General features: G+C 48.1%; 2 protein-coding genes across 3 annotated transcripts; one reads left to right on the forward strand and one right to left on the reverse strand.

The window, feature by feature from the left end:
* The first annotated feature begins 3,270 nt into the window (after window positions 1-3,270).
* Window positions 3,271-9,057, forward strand: WDR38 (WD repeat domain 38). 2 transcript variants are annotated; one of them, XM_007540032.3, is made up of 9 exons: window positions 3,271-3,452; window positions 3,912-4,032; window positions 6,738-6,854; window positions 6,966-7,063; window positions 7,386-7,466; window positions 7,790-7,921; window positions 8,019-8,168; window positions 8,712-8,759; window positions 8,838-9,057. In XM_007540032.3, the coding sequence occupies exons 1-9, from the start codon at window positions 3,384-3,386 to the stop codon at window positions 8,913-8,915; spliced, it is 894 nt and encodes a 297-aa protein (XP_007540094.1). In that variant the 5' UTR covers window positions 3,271-3,383; the 3' UTR covers window positions 8,916-9,057. The 2 variants fall into 2 exon arrangements, with proteins under 2 accessions (XP_007540094.1, XP_060056143.1); XM_060200160.1 differs by having other exon boundaries at window positions 6,966-7,042.
* Window positions 9,058-9,210: 153 nt separating this feature from the next.
* Window positions 9,211-13,916, reverse strand: RPL35 (ribosomal protein L35). Its single transcript, XM_016185004.2, has 4 exons — window positions 13,763-13,916; window positions 13,223-13,359; window positions 12,188-12,269; window positions 9,211-9,387 (listed from the first exon to the last, which is right to left on the reverse strand). The coding sequence occupies exons 1-4, from the start codon at window positions 13,766-13,768 to the stop codon at window positions 9,238-9,240; spliced, it is 375 nt and encodes a 124-aa protein (XP_016040490.1). The 5' UTR covers window positions 13,769-13,916; the 3' UTR covers window positions 9,211-9,237.
* Window positions 13,917-17,768: the final 3,852 nt, after the last annotated feature.

Genomic DNA, 17,768 nt, shown 5'->3' on the forward strand with positions numbered 1-17,768 from the left:
GTGTTAGGGAGGTACTCACTGCAAACTCTAGTGTACTTCTGCTTTCAGGTATATATTTTGCAGTAGTTTATGGATCCGTGTGAACATAAGCTCTCTCTCACAGAAACTGGTGTATATCTAGGTTATGGGACTTTGTTAGAAAGTGAACCAAATGTTTCCTTTTTATAAATAAAAAAATTTAAAAAAAAAGAAAGGGAAAGAGTCGGGGCCAGGTGGTGGCACACCTGGTTAGTGTTCACATTACAGTGCACAAGGACCCAGGTTCAAGCCCCTGGTCCCCACCTGCAGGGGGAAAGCTTCACAAGTAGTGAAGCAGAGCTGCAGGTGTCTCTCTGTCTCTCTCCCTCTATCTCCCCCTCTCTTCTCAACTTCTTAGTCTCTATCAAATAAATAAATAAAAATTAAAAAAAAAAGGGAAAGAGAGATACACCTGCAAACCTGCTTCACCACTCATGAAGCTTCCCCCTACAGGTGGGGATCAGGGGCTTGAACCCAGGTCCTTGAGCACTGTAATATGTGTGCTTAACCAGGTGTACCACCGACTGGCCCCCGTTATTGTTGTTCATATTGCTGTCATTGTTGTTGGATAGGAAGAAAGAAATCGAGAGGAGGGAAAGACAGAGAGGGGGAGAGAAAGACAGACACCTGCAGACTTGCTTCATCGATTGTGAGGCGACCCCCCCTGCAGGTGGGGAGCCGGGGGCTCGAACCGGGATCCTTGCGCCTGTCCTTGTGCTTCTCGCCACAAGCACTTAGCCCGCTGTGCTACTGCCTGACTCCCCCTTCTTTTCTTTTCTTTCTTTTTTTAAATATTATTTTATTTATTCCCTTTTGTTACCCTTGTTGCTTTATTGTTGTAGTTATTATTGTTATTGATGTCGTTGTTGTTGTTGGATAGGACAGAGAGAAGTAGAGAGAGGAGGGAAAGACAGAGAGGGGGAGAGAAAGATAGACACCTGCAAATCTGCTTCACCGCCTGTGAAGAGACCACCTGCAGGTGAAGAGCTGGGGACTTGAACCAGGATCCTTACGCCGGTCCTTGTGCTTTGCGCTACGTGCAATTAACCCGCTGCTCTACTGCCCAACTCCCCTTTCTTTTCTTTCTTCCTTCCTTTCTTCCTCTCTTTCTTTCTACTTATTTAGTTGTCAATTTAATACTGAGGCTCAGTGCCTGCCCCACAAATCCACCACTCCCAGTGGTCATTTTTCCTCCCCCCTTTCTTTTATTGATAGAACAGAGACAAATTGAAAGGAGAGAGGGAGATAGAGAAGGAGAGACAGACCCCTGCAGCACTGCTTCACCACTCATGAAGCTTACCCTTTTCAGAGAGAGACTGGGGATTTGAATGTGGGTCCTTGCTCATGATAAAAGGGTAGATGCCATAATGGTTATGCAAAGAGACTCTCAAGCCTGAGGCTCCACAGTCCCAGGCTCAATCCCCCTACACCACCATAAACTACAGATGAGCAGTGCTCTGGTTAAATAAATAAATATAAGTAATATGTGGCAACCACCTTTGTGTGCCACTTCCCAACCCTTCTTCTCCTTCTTTTTTTTTTTTTCTTATCAGAGCACTGATCAACTCTGGCTCATGGGGTGCAGGGGATTGAACCTGGGACTTCAGAGCCTTGGAAATGAAAGTCTCTTTGCACAATCATTATGACTGATCAGCCTGGTTTCTTTCTTTTTTTTTTTTTTAAAGAATTTATTTATTTATTCATGAGAAAGATAGGAGGAGAGAAAGAACCAGACATCACTCTGGTACATGTGCTGCCAGGAATTGAACTCGGGACCTTATGGTTGAGAATCCAATGCTTTATCCACTGTGCCACCTCCCGGACCACTCAGCTCTGGTTTCTTATGGTGCTGGGGATTGAACCTGAAACCTCAGAACCTCAGGAATGAAAATCTATTGCATAGCTACTTCACTACTTCCCTAGACCAGAGCCTTAGTTCCTTTCTTTTTCTTTTTTTAACATTTTATTTATTAATTTTAAAAAATATTTTATTTATTTATTAATGAGAAAGATAGGAGGAGAGAGAAAGAGCCAGACATCACTCTGGTACATGTGCTGCCAGGGATTGAACTCAGGACCTCATGCTTGAGAGTCCAGTGCTTTATTCACTGCGCCATCTCCTGGACCACTATTTATTAATTTTTATGACAGAGATACAGAGTTAAAGAGACAGAGACAGAAAGATACCAGAGCACTTGTCGGCTCTGGCTTATGGTGGTGCTGGAGATTGAACCTGTGACCCCAGAGCCTCAGGCATGAAAGCCTTTTGTGTAACCGTTATGTTGTCTCTCCAGCCTGGACTTAAGTTTCTTCATCTGAGAAATGGACATTGAAACCAAACTTTGCTCTTACCCCATTACAACATCAACTCTCCAGCAAGGATTCAGACAGCTCTTAGGCTTCCCTCCCCCGCTTCCAAATCCTCAGATGGCACCATCTGATTCATTGTTGTTGTTGTTGTTGTTTAATAACCACAAAACTGTATTAAGCACCAAATGATCAAGTCCCATAGAAATGCAGATAAATTATTCGAATTAGGGAGTCAGGGGGTAGCGCAGCTGGTTAAGCGCAGGTGGAAAAAAGCCCAAGGACCAGCATAAGGATCCCGGTTCGATCCCCACCCCCCCTTCCCACCTGCAGGGGAGTCACAGACGGTGAAGCAGGTCTGCAGGTGTCTCTTTCTCTCCCCCTCTCTGTCTTCCCCTCCTCTCTCCATTTCTCTCTGTGCTATCCAACAATAACAACAATAATAACTACAACAATAAAACAAGGGCAACAAAAGGGAATAAATAATAAAAACAGATTTTAAAAAATAAATTTAAAAAATTATTCGAATTAAAAAAACAAATGGAGCCATCACTCCACCAAGCCCCCAGGTACGATGTATTTGGGAACTCATACTTAGGGGTCCAATGCGCCACCTCCCGGAAAGCTTGACTCAATTCTAGAGTCCTAGGGGACAGGAAAGGGTGGTTTCCTTATGTAGATGAAGAAACAAGCTCCTCTCCAAGACTCTGCAAACCATTTGCAAATTGATCCCTTCTGCAGGAGCACAACGCTGCCTAGCTGCAGTGTGCGGTGCTGGCGTGCCCTCTAGCGGCCGTGACGCGCAACACCTTAGGTGTTGCCCAAGGTGCCTGTGGCCTGGAGGGGAAGCACCTCTTTAAACCACCCTGGAGAGCAGTTTGCATCTACCCTGGTTACACACTGCGGCTGCGCGGCCTGCCCCGCCCCGCCCGCCCCGCCCCCGTTGCCACGGAGACCACTTATACACACTTTCCCCTTCCCCTTTGGCAGGTCCGAAGTGGGAAGGGGGAGTGGGGAGGGGCAGCACCCACCCATCCGGCCCAGGTGGTCGCGGGCCCATGAACAGCGGGACCCAAGGGTCGCTGGCCGTGGGAAAAGTAAAAATCTTCAGCCGGCACCGCGGAGAAGTGAGTTCTACTGGGGTTTTGCCCAAACTCTGACATTGGGTCTAGAGAGGTGCCTGGCTCCACCTTGTGGGGGCCCGGGTGGTCTCAGGGCTCCAGCTCCAGGACTGGCGGTGGGCTCTCAATTCTGACTCCCGAGAGGGCTCCAGCACGACCGACTCAGTGCTCTTTGGCTCAGTGCTCTTTGGCTCTGGGCTCTGGGTTCAGAGCTCTAGCATGGACTCCTGACTGGTGATAGAGGGCTCTGGGATTCAAACTCCGGGTTGACAGAACTCCAGAGAGGTTTGCAGGCCAGGCTCTGGTTGCAGAATGGATCCTGGATTCTGCATTCTGATTGTGGAGTGGGGGCTCCAATCCCAGGCTAGGGGTGGTGTCAAGCTAACCTTGTCTAACCTCGGGGGTGAGCAAGCAGACAGGGGTCTCTGACCTTGAGATGCGGCTTCTTTTGTGTTCTCTTTCCAGGTCAACTCCTCTGCCTTTTCTCCCAATGGCCAGACACTGCTCACAGCCTCGGAAGATGGCTATGTGTATTGCTGGGACACCCACAGTGGGAAGCTGTTATGGAGACTGGGTGGCCACACAGGTGGGGGCTCCTCTGCCTGGATGGGAAGACTGGGGCCTGTGGGTCTCCTGGGGCAGGCACTGTGCAGAGACTACCATGATGAATTCTGGCACCATTTGAATTGAGCATCGTTGTTAAATCATTCCACTTCGCTGAGCCTCTATCTCATCACTCGCTGTTGACTTTTCTTACCAGACAGAGGGTGAGACAGAGACACCTCAGCACTATTCCACCAACTGTGTAGTGTCTTCTTTGCATGATGCTCCCATATGGTGGCTGGGGGCTCAAACCCATGCCTTTAGGCATGATAAAGAGTGCACTCCACAGGCCCCTCTATTTGCTTCTTCTTTAAAAATAGAGATAAGGACTGGGGAGATAGCTTAATGGTTATACAAGAAGACTTTCATGACTGAGGCTCTGAGGCTCCAGGTTCAGTCCCCAGCACCACCATAAAGCTAGAACTGAACAGTACTCTGGTAAAATAATTAAAAGAATTTAATTTAAAAAAAAATAAAATGTTTTTAAAAAAAGAAAGTGGCACTGGGTGGTGGCACACATGGTTAAGCACAAAGGTAGCATGTGCAAGGATTCATGTTCAAGCCCCTGGTCCCCACCTGCTTCATAAGTGCTGAAGCAGTTATTGTAGGTGTTGGAATAAAATAGGAACAATGGGGAGTCGGGCGGTAGTGCAGCGGGTTAAGCGCCCGTGGCGCAAAGCGCAAGGACCGGTGTAAGGATCCTGGTTTGAGTCCCCGGCTCCCCACCTGCAGGGGAGTCGCTTCAGAAATGGTGAAGCAGGTCTAGAGGTGTCTTTCTCTCCCCTTCTCTGTCTTCCCCTCCTCTCTCCTTTTCTCTCTCTGTCCTATCCAACAACAATAACTACAACAATAAAACAACAAGGGCAACAAAAGGGAATAAAAATCTTTAAAAAAATAAAATAGGAACAATAAGACTGTCAAACTAGCTCATTAAGTAGTGTAAATGCTTTGCCACGCACATGATTCAGGTTCAAGTCTGGCCTACACTACACTGCAGGAAACTCTGGTGTTGTATCTTTCCCTGTCTGGCTCACTGTCTGAAAAAAAAAATTGTTTTGTTTTGTTTTTGTTTGAAGCAGTAAAGCAGCAGCAATGAAAACTAAAGTAATATAAAGTCAAGTAAAATAGATTAAAAAATGAGTATAGGGAGTTGGGCGGTAGCGCAGCGGGTTAAGGGCATGTGGCGCAAAGCCCACAGACCGGCATGAGGATCCCAGTTCAAGCCTCTGGCTCCCCATCTGCAGGGGAGTCGCTTTACAGGCAGTGAAGCAGGTCTGTATGTGTCTCTTTCTCTCCCCCCTCTGTCTTCCCCTCCTCTCTCCATTTCTCTCTGTCCTATCCAACAAAGATGACATCAATAACAACAACAATAATAACTACAGTAAAAAAACAACAAGGGCAACAAAAGGGAATAAATATTTTTTTAAAAATTAGTATAATAGTTGCTGCTTTATAGGGTGAGCTAATGCAAGCAAAGTATCTAAAACCCAGTACAGTCTAAGTAGATGTAATTATCAATATAATTATTGAACAAGAAGAAAATTAGATAATTAAACACAAAGCAGAACTTGGACTAGGTTTAGAGTAATTCAACGAAGTAAAAGTCTCTGGGGGGAAGGGTAGATTTTCAGGTGCCCTGTAGGAGGGTGGAGTAGGGATACAGACCTTTGCTGGTGGGAATGGTGTTAAGCCATACTCCTATTCAATTATAATCTTATAAATCACTATTTACTCAGTATTTCAGGGGAGAAGTACATTGAATGCCTCAAGTTCTGTAAATGCCTAGATTTAAAAAAAGAAAAAAGAGAAAAGGGAATCAGGTGGTAGTGCAGCAGGTTAAGCGCACATGGCGCACGCAAAGCACAAGGACTGGCGTTAAAGATCCCGGTTCTAGCCCCCGGCTCCCCACCTGCAGGGGAGTTGCTTCACAGGTGGTGAAGCGAGTCTGTTTCTGCCGGTGTCTATCTTTCTCTCCCCCTGTCTTCCCCTCCTCTTACCATTTCTCTCTGTCCTATCCAACATCAACGACATCAATAACAATAATAGTAATAACTACAACAATAAAACAAGGGCAACAGAAGAGAATAAATAAATAAGAAAGAAAAAAGAAAAAGGAAAAGCAAATCAGGTATTTACTGGGCAGAGTTAAATGGACACTGCCATAGGGAAAGTTCAGGAGCTGGCAGTTAGGTGGAGGCAATGAACTCATTCTAGGAGGACCTGAATTCAGTTTGGATCCTGACTTTCTTTCTTTCTTTTTATTCCCTCTAGGGCTATTGCTGGGACTCAGTGCCAGCACTATGAGTTCACTGCTCCTGGCAGTCTTTTTTTTTTTTTTTTTATAATTAATTTTATTGGATACAACAGAGCAATTGAGAGGGGAAGGGGAGACAGAGGGAGAAAAATAGACCTGCTTCACCTTGCAGGTGGGGAGCAGGGGCTGGAATCCAGGTCCTTGCTCTGGCCCTTGCACTCAGCCAGGTGTATCACCGCCGCCCCTCCCCCCTTCCCTGATTTTCTAAATGGAATTTGGGGTGGGTGTTCCGGGTCAGGGGGTTCTAGGAGGCTGGCAGTAGAGGATGAGAAGGGAGTGAGTGTTGGGATGCAGGTGATGAGGCTGGTCCACACCATAGGGGTGAGAGGTGGAGGACCATGTCCTGCTACCTGACCTGGGTCCATTTGCCCCAGGTCCTGTGAAGTTCTGCCGCTTCTCTCCTGATGGCCTTCTTGTTGCCAGCACCTCCAGTGACCATACCATCCGCCTGTGGGATGTGGCAGAAGCCAAGTGTCTGCTGGTCCTAAAGGGTGAGTGGGTTGGGTAGGGATGAGAGCCCTGAAAGCAGGTCTGGATTCTTTTTCAGACAGTGCTGTGTCCTGTGCCACGTGTCCCCCACCCCCCAACCCCCCATTTTGCAGGTCACCAGCGGAGTGTGGAGACAGTCAGCTTTAGCCCTGACTCGAAGCAGCTGGCATCAGGTGGTTGGGACAAGCAGGTGAAGCTCTGGGAGGTACAGGTATGTGGAGGGGTAGATAGTGAGGTCGGCTGGGATCCGAAGTCATGCATCCTCTACAGTGAAGGCCCCAGAAAGGTCATTCCTGGTCTTCCCATCACCCCTGCCCCCACCTGGCCCCTTTGCATCTGGCTGCAGCTATCTCCCCCAAATACCAGCCCCTGTATCTCTAACCAAGAGCTTCCACCTGCCTGGACTTACTCAAGCCTTTGAGACTACCCAGGCAGTCCTGCAAGGAGGGTCGTCATGGGACACATCTGAGCCTAGAACCCAGCCCTGCTGGTCTCCTGGGCTGCCTCCCACAGTTCAGGGGTCTCTCCTCCAGTCTGGCCAGATGCTGCACCACTTAGTAGGACACCGTGACTCAGTTCAGAGCAGCGACTTCGCACCCAGCTCTGATTGCCTGGTGAGTTTCACCAGCTCTCCCTAGGCCCCACCTCAGTGGTCCTGCAGGGAAGAAGCCTGGAGCCCAGGCACATGCCTTTCCTCATCTGGGACTCATCAGCTGGATCCCAGTTCAATTCCTAGCACCAACATAAACCACAGATGAGCAGCGCTCTGGCAAAAGTAGTCTAGACTAAGTCACTTTTCTGAGTCTGTTCCCTCATATTTAAGAGTGGGGTGCAGTAGGAGGATCTGGGAGTTGGTGCCTGATTAGCAGTCAGCTTAGGAGCCAGTGCAATGGGCCTGGGCTGCCTGGACAAGTCTCACTCACACAGCTGTCCACAGGCCACTGGTTCTTGGGATTCCACCATTCGAATATGGGACTTGCGAGCAGTAGAAACAGTGATCATCCACCAGGAGCTTGAAGGTCACAGTGGCAACATCAGCTGCCTGTGCTACTCAGTCTCTGGTCTCCTGGTGAGTGGGCTGCCTGGAGGTGTAAACTGGCCCCTCAGTAAGAGGCTTGGAAGGTCACAGGCCTCCTACTCCAGACTTGAGAGCTGTTTGCCTCCAGGGTTCTGGCTCTTGGGACAAGACCATCCACATCTGGAAACCCTCAACCAGAAGCTCGCTTAACCAGCTCAAGGGCCACGCCACCTGGGTGAAGAGTATAGCTTTCTCTCCTAATGGGCTACAGCTGGCCAGCACCGGCTACTCAAACATGGTAACCCCCTCATCCCACCCAAATTGCTACCTGCACCCTCCCCTGCAGAAAATACATCCCTATATCCTTCTACAGGGTGCTAAAGAAAGCTCTCTTCTACACCTAGTACCTGAAACAAAGGTCTAGGATAGATCATAAATCTTTTGGATAAAACCCAGACCAAGACATTGGCTGGGACACAACCAGATTTCAGATGCTAACTTAAGATAGCAACTGGTGGAATGTAGCATGTGGGTCAGCCCAGTCCCACAAAAACAATTTTTTGACTCTAGACACCTGCTTCACGGCTTTCAAAGCAACCCGCCTGCAAGTGAGCTCAAACCGGGACCCTTAGTCCAGTCCTTGCAACTTAGCACCATGTACGCTTTTGAGTTTTCTCAAATTTAATAAACTTCATGAGGTCCCGAGTTCAACCCCCAGTAGCACACGTACCAGTGATGCCTGCTTCCCCCCCATTAGTTGCTTCACAGGCAGTAAAGCAGGTCTGCAGGTGTCTATCTAGCTATGTAAAATTAAGCAGACTTGCCTTGTTTTAATTCCCAGGTCAAAGTCTGGGACTGCAAGACTGGAGTGTGCATTGAAACACTGAAGGTGCAGAGGGAGATCTGCTGGAGGGGGCTGGGCCAGGCAGGCTTTGCAGCCAGAGTCCAACACCATGTTTTCTGACAGGGAGTTCTGGATGTGGCCCACACCTGTGCCTTCACCCCTGATGGGAAGCTCTTAGTGTCTGGAGCTGTTGATAGCTGACCAGGAGGGACACCAAGTCCACTGCACAATCAAATCATTCAGAATCTAACATCACAAATGGCTCCCAGGTTGCATACCTCCCCCTTGCCCTTTCTCCTCCCCACCAGGGCCCATGAAATAAACTCGTGAAAAGGAGAAGGCAGCAGAGGACACCACAGATGCCTGTCAGTGTCCACCAGGTCATTCTGAAGTCGAGATTAGTAGCCTTTCTGGAACCCTGCACACTTGGTGGATTATCCAGGGCCACACCAGTCTCCTTTGCCCACCACTCATGTGCAAACACCAGACAATGTCACACAGTTTTTTATTGATGCTGGAATGCTTAGGCTTTGACAGCAAACTTCCTCATTGGGTACAGCCGTTCCTTCCTCTGCTGCTTCTTGGTCTTGAGGTTCTCCTCATGCTTGTTGAGCCGGCGACGCATGGCACGAGTTTTCTTGGGCCGCAGATCCAAAGGCTTGTATTTCTTGCCCTGGGTGACCAAGAATGGGGAGAATCTGAAGACTAGGGCTTTAGGAGTTACCGTAGTAGTTAATGGGTAGACAGAAGATAAGGAATTGTACGACAGGGACTGTCAACCCAAGACTGGCGATAGAAGTCATTTCATTAGAGTTCATTTAACCACCTAGGTTGCTGGATTTTTCGGTTTTACTTAAGTTCTGGACAACCCACCAAGTAGCACTTTCACTGGGGGGCTCAGGGCTGCCTGCACTACAATTCACTGCTCCTGTGGCCATTTTCTTCCATTGTTCTTTTTGGGTAAGACAGAGAAATTGAGAGGGGAATAGATACATACACTTGTAAAGTGACCTCCCCCAGGCAGGTGGGGAACCAGAGGCTCAGAGATCCTTGCACTTCGTACCATGTGCACATAACCTGCTGTACCCCACCCCCCCCCCCCCCCGTAGATGATTTAGCGAGGAGTCAGACCTGGTTCCTGCTCAAGGAATTTATAGTCCTATGGAAGAACAAGCAGTTGATCCAAGTAGAAGATGGAGGAGGGTGTGTGTGAAGTTGGTTATCATTCAGGTCAGGAGCAGGAAACTTAAGGTCCCAGATTTAACCCCCAGCACCACCACATAAGCCAGAGCAGCCGAGCAGTGCTCTGGGAGAAGCTAACAGATGAGGGTAAGTTAGAAATCTTTGCTCACCACATACCTTATAGTACACAGGTCCTATGAGCTCTGCTGTCTGTATAGCCATTAACTACACATGAAAATTACAGCCCCCCCCCATTCATTCCTCATACAGGGAGGTGTCAGTGGATAAAACACCAGACTTTCACACGAGGTACTGAATTAAATTCCTAGCACCACACATGCCAGAATTTTTGGGTTGAATTCTTCCCCAACCCCACCATTGACAAATATTTTTAAAAATTCAGCTTCAGGGCCGGGGGCAGACAGCATAGTGGTTATGCAAAAAGACTCTCATGCCTGAGGCTCTGAAGTCCCAGGTTCAATGCCCTGCACCACCAGTACCTGTTAAGTGCTTTCTTTGGTTAAAAAAATAAAAATTGTTTCTCATTCCAGTCACTGCAGCAGTGTTGGGCACTCAATAGGCACACATCGTCAGGCCAGGTTACTATGCACACAGACAACAGTCTGTACTACTGCAGAAAAGATCTAGGAGCAGCACTTGGTTCTGAGGTAGAGGCCCCAACCCGGGCACTCATTGGATAGCTATGAAGGCAACGATTCTGCACCACAACTTCAGCAGTCAGGAAAACAGCTCCCCCACCCCAGGAACCATACCCACACTAGGACCCACTGGTCACTTAACCCAGATACACAATAGCTTCTTGACATAGAAATCCAACAGAGATGTTCTAAAAGAATATTCTGGGAGTCAGGCAATAGTGCAGCAGGTTAAACGCACGTGGCACAAAGCGCAAGGACCGGCATAAGGATCCTGGTTCAAGCCCCTGGCTCCCCACCTGTAAGGGAGTCACTTCATAGGCGGTGAAGCAGGTCTGCAGGTGTCTTATCTGTCTTTCCCGTCTTCCCCGGGTCTCCATTTCTCTCTGTCCTATCCAATAACAACAAGGGCAAGAGAATAAATAAAAACCTAAAAAAAAAAAAAAAAAACTCTGCACTGTCACCTAGGAGGTCCTGTGGATAAAAGTCCCCCCTCTCATTAAAACAAATTTCTTGTACCCAGGAAAACGGCTGGATCCAGGTAATTGAGGCCCTAGCTGACCCCTACAACTGTGTAAGCCAAGAAGCAAAGTGCTTTTTGGTCTAACTTGTAAACTAAACAAATCTAAAAAAAGTCCCAGCAGCCTGGGAGGTGGCGCCATAAATCTGGATTGTTATCTCTCGCACTACATGGGTCAGAGTAATGTCCTGGTTCTTTCTCCCTCTCATGTTCTAAGCTTACGACCAATTCACTATAATAAAAACAAGGTAGCACACAGTAGCCTATTCGTTTTCCTCTTGTGCTTGAACCCTTATATAATAAATACCCAGTAGTGAGTGAAAAGACCAGAACATTTTTGTGAAACATGTATGGAAAAGCCAGGCAGGAGATAGCATAATGGCTATGCAAACAGACTCTCACTGCCCAAGGCTCCCAGGTTCTAGGTTCAACCCCCTGTACCACCATAATTGAGTAGTACACTGGTTAAAGGAAACAAAAGTCTCAGGTCCACTCAGTTAACACCCTGAACATATGATCTGATCACTTCCAACATGCTGGACAGTGGCAACATTAAAAAAGCACTGAAGTACCTAGCACAAAGTGCTGAGTCCTCTGCTAGAGTGATGCTCTGATTCTCCTGCCTTTTAACACTCATAAGCTGGACGTGACAACCAAGATCAACTTCACCACTCTAAGGTTTCAGGACCTCACCTGAGAAAATTGGCACTGTCAGGTAATTGGAAATGATTGACACATTGCCAATTAAGAATCAAAATATAGGGGCAGGTGGTGGCGCACCTGTTACAATGCGCAAGGGCCCAGGTTCCAGCCCCTAGTTCCCAACTGCAGAGGGAAAGCTTTGTGAGTGAAGCAGGGCTGTACGTGTCTGTCTCCAATAAATAAAGTTAACAAAGCCTCCAGTCACTTCCTTATCACTGACTTAAAGAAAATGTAGCCTCCACCACCATAAGCTTGTGCAAGATAATAACTGGGGTGGGGGCCTAGCTACCTGTTAGGAAAGCTCATTTGTATTTGGGCAAAGCCTGGGCACATATCCCCAACAGAACTTCACAATGCCCCTGGCCAGAAACAGGTGAGACTGCTCCTTGCAGCTAAGCTCAGACTTCACTCACCTTGTAGAATTTCCTGAGGTTTTCTTTCTGTGTCTGGTTAATGACAGTGAGAACTCGAGCAATAGATTTGCGAACCACTCGGCTGTAAGAGAGAGAGATAAATCAAGATGGAGAAAAACACAGCTCCACCTGAACACCATTTAGGACCTCACACTGAAGTCATTAAGTATTAGGGAATCCTGTAAGCTGAGCCACATTTAAACTTAAGGAGCCACTGCACAGAATGCGTGCATAGAAGGAACATTTAAGAAAACAGAAATAGAGTAAACGGGGAAAAACTCCTATGAGGGTAGGTAATAAATAAACCTAGGTGCAGTGGGGATGTTTAACTAGTAGCCAAGCTGTGTGAGGTGTTTAATACTGAGGGTCCAGCATGCAGCCATATTACCCTATCACCTTCCAATACAGGATGTGGCTAAACTTTCTTTTCCTGTCACCACCTCAGACAGCGTTATCCCCCAGGGGCCAGGTGGTGATTGATGCAGCTGGTTAAATGCACACATCACAGTGTGCATGGGCCCAGTGTACAAGCCCCTGGCCCCCACCTGCAGGGGATACTTGCACGAGTGGTTAAGCAGGGCTGCAGGTGTCTCTCCCTTCCCCTCCTCCCTCAATTTGTTTCTATTTAATAATAAAGATTAAAGCCACAGCACTGCAAGTGCCAGTGATGCTCTATTTCTAAGCTTTTACTTGTTCTTTAATTACTTTAACTTGTATTTATTACTGGACAGACACACACCTGTAATACCGCTTCAACACTTGTGAAGCTTCCCCCCTGCAGGTGGGGGACCAGGGGCTTGAACCCGGGCCCTTTGCGCACTGCCATGTGTGCACCATCACCTGGCTCCTAGCTGCAGTTTTTATTAGCACTGCTCAGCTCTGGCTTATGGTGATGCTGGGGATCGAACTTGGGACCTCGAGCCTGGGGCACGAAGGTTTCCGGCAGAAGCATTGTGCTGTCTCCCCGGCCCTCCGCCACAGGCGAAGCGCGTGCACGGGGCGCTAACACGCTCCCCGAAGCCCCCCGCGACTCACATCTTGGAGAGCTTGGACGCCGCGCCGCCCGTGACTTTGGCGACACGCAGCTGGGACAGCTCCACCTTCAGGTCGTCCAGCTGCTTCAGCAGCTCCTCCTTCTTCTTCCCGCGTAGGTCTCTCGCCTTAATCTTCGCCTGCGCCGTGAAGAGGGTCGAGTCAACACGCGGCGGGGGCCTCCGCCACTCACCGCGGCCACACGGACCCTGCTTCTCCCCGGGTAACCCCACCCAACCGGCGGCTGGGCCTGTCCTGTGCGCGGGGCCCAGTAGTCCCTAGGCCGTGAACTGGGCAGGGACACCGAGGCTCCGGCGAGGGCACGCTCGGCAAGACGGAGCCACCGCCAGCGCGCAAGCTACTCTCCGGGCCCAAGTCAGAGGAGCGGAAGACGGGATGTTGGTTGTGGCCGCGTTACGTCACTCTGCAAGACGCCCCGCGGGCTCAGCTGGCAGATGGAACCCCCAGGTTCACCCCGCACCTCCCATTCAAACCCTGAAGCCCCCCCAACTCGCGGATGGCGCCGGATAAGCAGAACCTTACCATCATGCCGCGCTCAGAAGACACTGTCTAGGGCCGGCTCCGAGGGAAAAAGGAAGGGGAGGGGTTGACCTCTGGAACTACTACCGGGTGGTAGCGGGTGCAGCCAATGGCTCTGTGGCTCCGCCCCTACCGGTTCCCCAATCCCGCGCCACCCGACAGAGCTTGAGACCTGAGCCCCTTGGGAAACCGAGGCCCGGGGTGATCAATGCCATGGTCGAGTTGGCATAGTGAAGATTGAATCTACTTATTCATTCATCGATAGATTTTTGGGCGATGTCCTGCGGGTGGAGGAACTAAGGGATCTGGGTGACCAAAGTTGAATGCTCACATCATTCCAGTCATTTGTGACTTCCAATTCTCTTTTTTGTTGTTGTTGTTGTCGTTGTTTCCAGGGCTTCACTTGAGCCAACTTTTCAGACAGACAGACAGACACTACAGAACTGAGCTCCTTCAGTGCCATAGTTCTCCCGTGTGCTGTGCCCAGGGCTTGAACTTGGGTAGTGTGACGGCAAAGCAGGTGCCCTCCCTGTTTCTCTTATGTGCCAGATTCAACCCACCATTAGATTCTGCAGCCTCTACAAGTTATGGGTCCGAAAGGAAGATGAGCTTTGCCTGTTTCCAGGACCCCCCCCCCCCCGAGACTTAAGTAACTATCTTCAGTTGTGGGTGCCTGCATTTTTAGCATCCAAGATTAGATAGTCTCACAGTCTGGTAATATTTTTTCATATGTAGATACAATTCAATGAAAAGAATTCTATGAGTAGCATTTCATTAAAAAGTATTATTGGGGTGGGGGTAGAGAGCATAATGGTTATACAAAGAGAGTCTCGTTCCTGAAGCTCCAAAGTCTCTGGTTCAATCCCCCACACCACCATCAGCCAGAGCTGAACAGTGCGCTCTGGTAAAAAAAAAAAAAAAAAAAAGGCAAGGAAGATAGCATAATGGTTATGCAAAGAGATTCTCATGCCTGAGGCTCCAAAATCCCAGGTTCAGTCCCCTGCACCACAAACCAGGGCTGAGCAGTGCCCTGGTTTTTTGTTTGTTTGTTTTTGTTTTAAAAAACAAAACAAAACTATAGGGAGTCAGGCAGTAGGTACAACGGGTTAAGCACAGGTGGCGCGAAGTGCAAGGACTGGCTTAAGGATCCGGTTCGTGCCCCTGGCTCCCCACCTGCAGGGGAGTCACTTCACAAGCAGTGAAGCAGGTCTGCAGGTGTCTTTCTCTCCCCTTCTCTGTCTTCCCCTCCTCTCTCCATTTCTCTCTGTCCTATCTAACAACGACATCAATAACAACAACAATAATAAAAAGCAAGGGCAACAAAAGGGAAAAAAATTATTATAGTGGCCTGGGAGATGTCTTAGTGGATCAAAGTGTTGAGCTTTCAAGCAATAGGTCTTGAGTTGATCCTCAGTATTTCATGTACCAGAGTGATGCTGTGTTCCTCTCTCATAAATAATTTTACTTTTTTTTTTTTTTTTGCTAGAGCTCAGTTCTAGCTCCTGGTGGTACTGGGTATTCTGGGTATTGACCTTGGGACCTTTGGTTATGAAAGTCTTTTTGCATAATCATACTATCTCCCCAGCCCATAATTTATATTTTATTTTAGATTGTTACTTTTTCCCACTTTTTTCTTTACTGGAGGATTAATGATTTATAGTCGACAGTAAAATATAGTAGTCTGTACATGTGTAACATTTCTCGGTTTCCTTTTTAACCAGAGCACTGGTCAGCTCAGGCTTATGGTGTTGCAGGGGACTGAACTTGGGACGTTGGAGCCTCAGGCATCAGAATCTGTTTGCATAACCATTGTGCTATCTACCCCTGCCTTCATTTCTGTTTTCCGCATAACAATTCAACTCCTCTAGGTCCTCCTCTGCCGTCATGTTCCAGGACCTGAAACCCATCCCCCAGCACCACTCCAGAGTCTTTGGTGCAATACACCAACTCCAGTGCAGGTTCTGCTTTGTGTTTTCCCTTCTGTTCTTTTCCAACTTCTGTCTATGAGTTTTGTCCATTTGTTTTATTTTAATGAGACACAGAGAAAGATACAGAATCAAGAGTACTGCTCTGCACTGGCTGTCTCTCCTGCCCAAATCAATCTTAAAAAAAAAAAAGATAGAGGGCAGGGAGATAGCATAATGGTTATGCAAAAAGACTTGTCTGAGGCTCTGAGGTCTCAGGTTCAATCCTTTGCACCACAAGGCATAGCTGAGCAGTGTTCTGGTTAAAAAAGGTAGGAGAGAAGGAAGAAAGAAAGGAAGAGAGAAGATGGTATAGGGGTTTTTGCAAAATGCCTTTTATGCTTGAGGCACCAAAGGCCCCAGCTCCAATCCCTACCAGCACCACTATAACGCAGAAGTTGGCAGACCTGATTAAAAAAAAAGGGGGGGTTATAGAGGACCTAGTGGGGGTTGTATTGTTATATGGGAAACTGGGGAATGTTATGCATGTACAAACTATTGTATTTACTGTTGAATGTAAAACACTAATTCCCCAATAAAGAAATAACAAAAGGGGGGAACGTATTATTACTATTGTGATATGAAAACCAATGCCACCTTTGGCTAAGGTTGAGCCCGAAAAGCAACAGCCTAGGCAGCTAATCCTGGCACTACATTCATTCCTTGCTGTCCTATCTGTTTTGCTGTAGTAACCTCTCTATAGGGGTTATTTATTTATTTATTTATTTTTGCCTCCAGGGTTATTGCTGGGGCTCGGTGGTTGCCCACACTATGAATCCACTGCGCTTGGAAGCTATTTTTCCACCCTTTGTTGCCCTTGTTGTCTTATCATTGTTGTTATTATTGTTGTCATTGTTGTTGGACAGGACAGAGAGAAATGAAGGAGGGGGAGAGAAAGACACCGGCAGATCTGCTTCACCACCTGTGAAGTGAACCCCCTGCAGGTGGGGAGCCGGGGGGCTGGAACCCGGTTCCTTATGCCCTCTTTGCGCTTTGCACCATGTGCGCTTAACCCACTGCCTGGCTCCCATAGGGGTTATTTTTAATGAGAGAGGGAGATAGAAAGATACAGAGATCAGAGCTCTGGTTTATGGTGGTGCAGGAGAGTGAATTTGGAACTTTGGAGCCTCAGGCATGAAAATCTTTTTGCATAACCATTATGGTCCCCCCCCCCAAAACATCTTTAAAATATCCCCTCCCTTCTCTTTAATATTTATTTACTTATAAACATTTATTTATTTATCGGATAGAAACAGAGAAATTGAGAGGGGAAGGGGAGATAAAGCGAGAGAGGGAAAGAGACACCCGCAGCAGTGCTTCTTACGTTCTCCTGACTGTAGGTTTGGACCAGCGCCTTGTACCTGGCTCCCTGAGCATTGCAACGGCTGCTCTGCCAAGTGTACTACTTGCCCCCTCTTCCTACCTTTCTTTTTTAAATTTTTAAAATATTTATTTATTCCCTTTTATTGCCCTTGTTTTATTGTAGTTATTATTGTTGTTGTTATTGGACAGGACAGAGAGAAATGGAGAGAGGAGGGGAAGGCAGAGAGGAGGAAAGATAGACACCTGCAGACCTGCTTCACCGCCTGTGAAGCGACTCCCCTGCAGGTGGGGAGCCGGGGTTCGAATCCGGATCCTTATGCCGGTCCTTGTGCTTTGCGCCACCTGCGCTTAACCCGCTGCGCTACCGCCCGACTCCCCCTCCCTCTTTCATTAACAGCAGTGCACTATCCAAGTGAGCTGTTTTGCTGACTCAAGATTTTTTTTTTTTTTTTCTTTATTACTGAGAGTTGAACTAACTGCTCGATTCTGACATGTGGTGGTGCCAGCAATTGAACTCTGGGCGTCTGGCGGTAACACAGCGGCGCAAAGCGCGAGAACTGGCGTAAGGATCCCGGTTTGATCCCGCACTCCTCACCTGCAGGGGAGTCACTTCACAGGCGGTGAAGCAGGTCTGCAGGTGTCTATCTTTCTCTCCCCCTCTGTCTCCCCTCCTCTCTCCATTTCTCTCTGTCCTATCCAACAACGACAGCAATAACAATAAT

Source organism: Erinaceus europaeus, chromosome 10 (genome assembly GCF_950295315.1).
Source record: "Erinaceus europaeus chromosome 10, mEriEur2.1, whole genome shotgun sequence".
Taxonomy (NCBI): Eukaryota; Metazoa; Chordata; class Mammalia; order Eulipotyphla; family Erinaceidae; genus Erinaceus; species Erinaceus europaeus.